The 2,839-nt window shown below is 28.5% G+C and overlaps 1 protein-coding gene across 1 annotated transcript in view; it reads right to left on the reverse strand.

Annotated features, from left to right (window-relative positions):
- LOC107616733 (linoleate 9S-lipoxygenase-like) overlaps nt 1,785–2,839 on the reverse strand; it is a 9,779-nt gene continuing 8,724 nt past the window's right edge. The window contains exon 10 of the mRNA XM_016318666.2: nt 1,785–2,303. Within this exon, the coding sequence (XP_016174152.1) occupies nt 1,927–2,303 (377 nt within the window). The 3' untranslated portion in view covers nt 1,785–1,926. The remainder of the gene's footprint in view (nt 2,304–2,839) is intronic.

Consider the following 2,839-nt stretch of genomic DNA (forward strand, 5'->3'; position numbering starts at 1 on the left):
GGTAATTTCAATTTATTTGCGTCTCCCTAGGTAAATGCACTAGCTCGCCCCACTGATCCAGGTTGAGATTGAGATTCCTTTGACCCTGCCTGCGTAATGAATAATTGAATAATTATATATGCTATGCTTTTGAGAATACGCGCCGCGGGGACTGTCCAGGATTCGCTACTGGACATGTCGGGTTTGACTATATAACCGACAGATGATATCATTAGTCATAGGACAGACATGCATCATATGCATTTGTATGATGCATATTTTTTGTTTGCGTAATTGTTTATTTATGTCTATATGCTACATAACTTAAATGATGTACCTATTTTTTTTAATTGTGTATTACTTGTATGCCTTATATGTGTGACCTTGAGAGATCCCTCAGGTGGTGGAGGAGAGCTGAGGGTTATTCCACCTGGTGATTGGAAGGTTTGTAGTAAACTGAAATTGAGGAGATAGATTAGAATTTTCTAGGTAGAATTATCATATTTCTGGTTTGTGAGAACTCTAGGCTTTGAATATGGGTTGTAGAAGTTTAGGATTGTCTGCGGCTTCACGAAGCCTTATATCTTATATTTTGGGCTTTGTTACTATATTGAGAACCGCCAGTTCTCATTCCATATGTATTTGTTATTTTTCAGATGCAGGATATGACATGCCTTGTTGAGCATGCTGGATTTGCTTTCTTAGAAGTGAAGACGTATCTTTTGAGACTTTATATTCTGTTTTAGTTTATGTATTTTTGTTCTTCACTCTTATACCTTATGTTGTATATCCCTCTTAGAGGATTATTTTGGAGAAACAAGACTTTACTGTGAATAATATAAAAAATTTATTTAAATTGATGTCTATTTTAGTAATTTTTTATCTAAAAGTAATTTTGAGTAGTGTAATCCAAACAATATTTACTTTATTATAATCTATTTTGATATAAAGATTACCAAACATAAATCACTTTAACGCAAACTAACTTTTCATCAAAATCAAGTTTGCAAAATCAATTTTATGCAAATTCCCATTTACAAACTGAGATCCAAACACACACTATATTGTTATGGGTTACATAAATCGGTGTCTCTAGTTTTTTTTATATTGTTTTGTTTTTTCAAACAAACAATCACAAATCGGACGGTCCGATTTGTGGTTTAGAAAAAAAAAATTTAATGTTAAAATCGAACCCTTCGATTTTTATTTTCAAAAATAAAAAAATTTAAAAATACAAATCGAACCCTCCGATTTAATCATCACCTTTTCCATACAAAGAACTCGCATGGTCCGAATTCTTCACACTAAAATTGAGCAAAAGCTGTCCCCACACATTAGTGTAACACTCCAAAAACCCATAATCATGCACAACACAAACCAGATTTTCATAACCAAAAAATTAAGCCTCTCTCCCTTTGTATAATAGATTCATTTTTTCATATCTTTAAAACAAGAAATAATTGTATATTTAATTGATTTAAAGTATAACTAAAATATAATAAATATTTCTTAAAAACATATTTTAAATATGTTTTAGAATTATATAATTATTTTTCAAATTAAATGGAAATAATGTAATACGTCAATTATGTAGAGTTAATCTAAACATAATATTTTACATGTAAATAAAATATGTAAAAATATTTATTTTATGTATTAAATATGTGTACAATTAAGTTTAGGTAATTGCTTGAGTGATTTGATGTTTTAATATTCCTTTTTTAATTAAATTTTTAATTTTTTGCTTTTGTAAGAAAATAATTTTTCTTAACAAACATTCAGCAACATAAAATATAATATTAATAAGAATTTATCACCATTCTATATTTAAATATAATATCAATAAATTTTGGAAATGAATGTTACTCCTACAAATACAATGCAAAAATACCATGTGTGATCATGTATAGAGTGACATTATCAAAAACATAAATACTTATATACAAGTTAAATTGAAATGCTATTAGGAATCCCTCTGCAAGTGAGTCCTGTTCTAGACCAAGAACTAGAGGTGTCAGGATATAACAGAGTGTAATCAATCTTTGCTGGTCCACGCCTGTTCTTAAGCTTAGGATCTCTATTTCTTTCCAAGATCCTTGCCTGAATCTCTTTCAATTCTTCCTTAAACTCTGCAAACCTATTTTGAATAGATTCACTGTCTATCCAACCAGGTGACAGCTGGCACCCCAAGTAGACCTCATCAGAGGTGTGCCTTGAGAGCACATCAAACAATGCTACAACAAGGCTCATCTCAAACCTATTTGGCAACATCTTTAGGAAGTATTTGTCTGGGTCCTTCAAAAACTCACCAAACTGGATTGTACCTGAATATATGAAGTATGAATCAAATTCAATTCCGGTACGTTACCAATAAGAATTTTATCATCTTCTGTCAACTCTAGTTTATGATTATGTTTAATAGAAGTGTTTTTGTGGATGTGTCTAATAAAAATATTTTTTTTATAATTATAAATGTATCTCTTAGATGTGTCTCTTTATATATGTGTTTAAAATATAATAATTAATTATTGTTGACAATAAATTAGCAAAAAGTATATTAATATCCTATACTTTTCCAATCAAATTAGAGAAGCAAGCAAAGGAGATAAGATAGTAAGACACAACAGAATTCTTGGCTTAGTTATTTAGCTAAAATGTGGAGTAAACATTTTAGCTAAACAAATTTTAAATAAGATATTTAATTTTTAATTAATTTTTATTATTTGAAAATTATCAAGAATTATTTCTATCAAATAAGATCTATATATTATTTTTAATTAAATTTTTAATATACATATTGAATAAATAAATCTCTAAAATTTTTATTATAAAATAATTAGATATTATATTATTATGAGAG

This window comes from Arachis ipaensis, chromosome B09 (genome assembly GCF_000816755.2).
Source record: "Arachis ipaensis cultivar K30076 chromosome B09, Araip1.1, whole genome shotgun sequence".
NCBI lineage: Eukaryota > Viridiplantae > Streptophyta > Magnoliopsida > Fabales > Fabaceae > Arachis > Arachis ipaensis.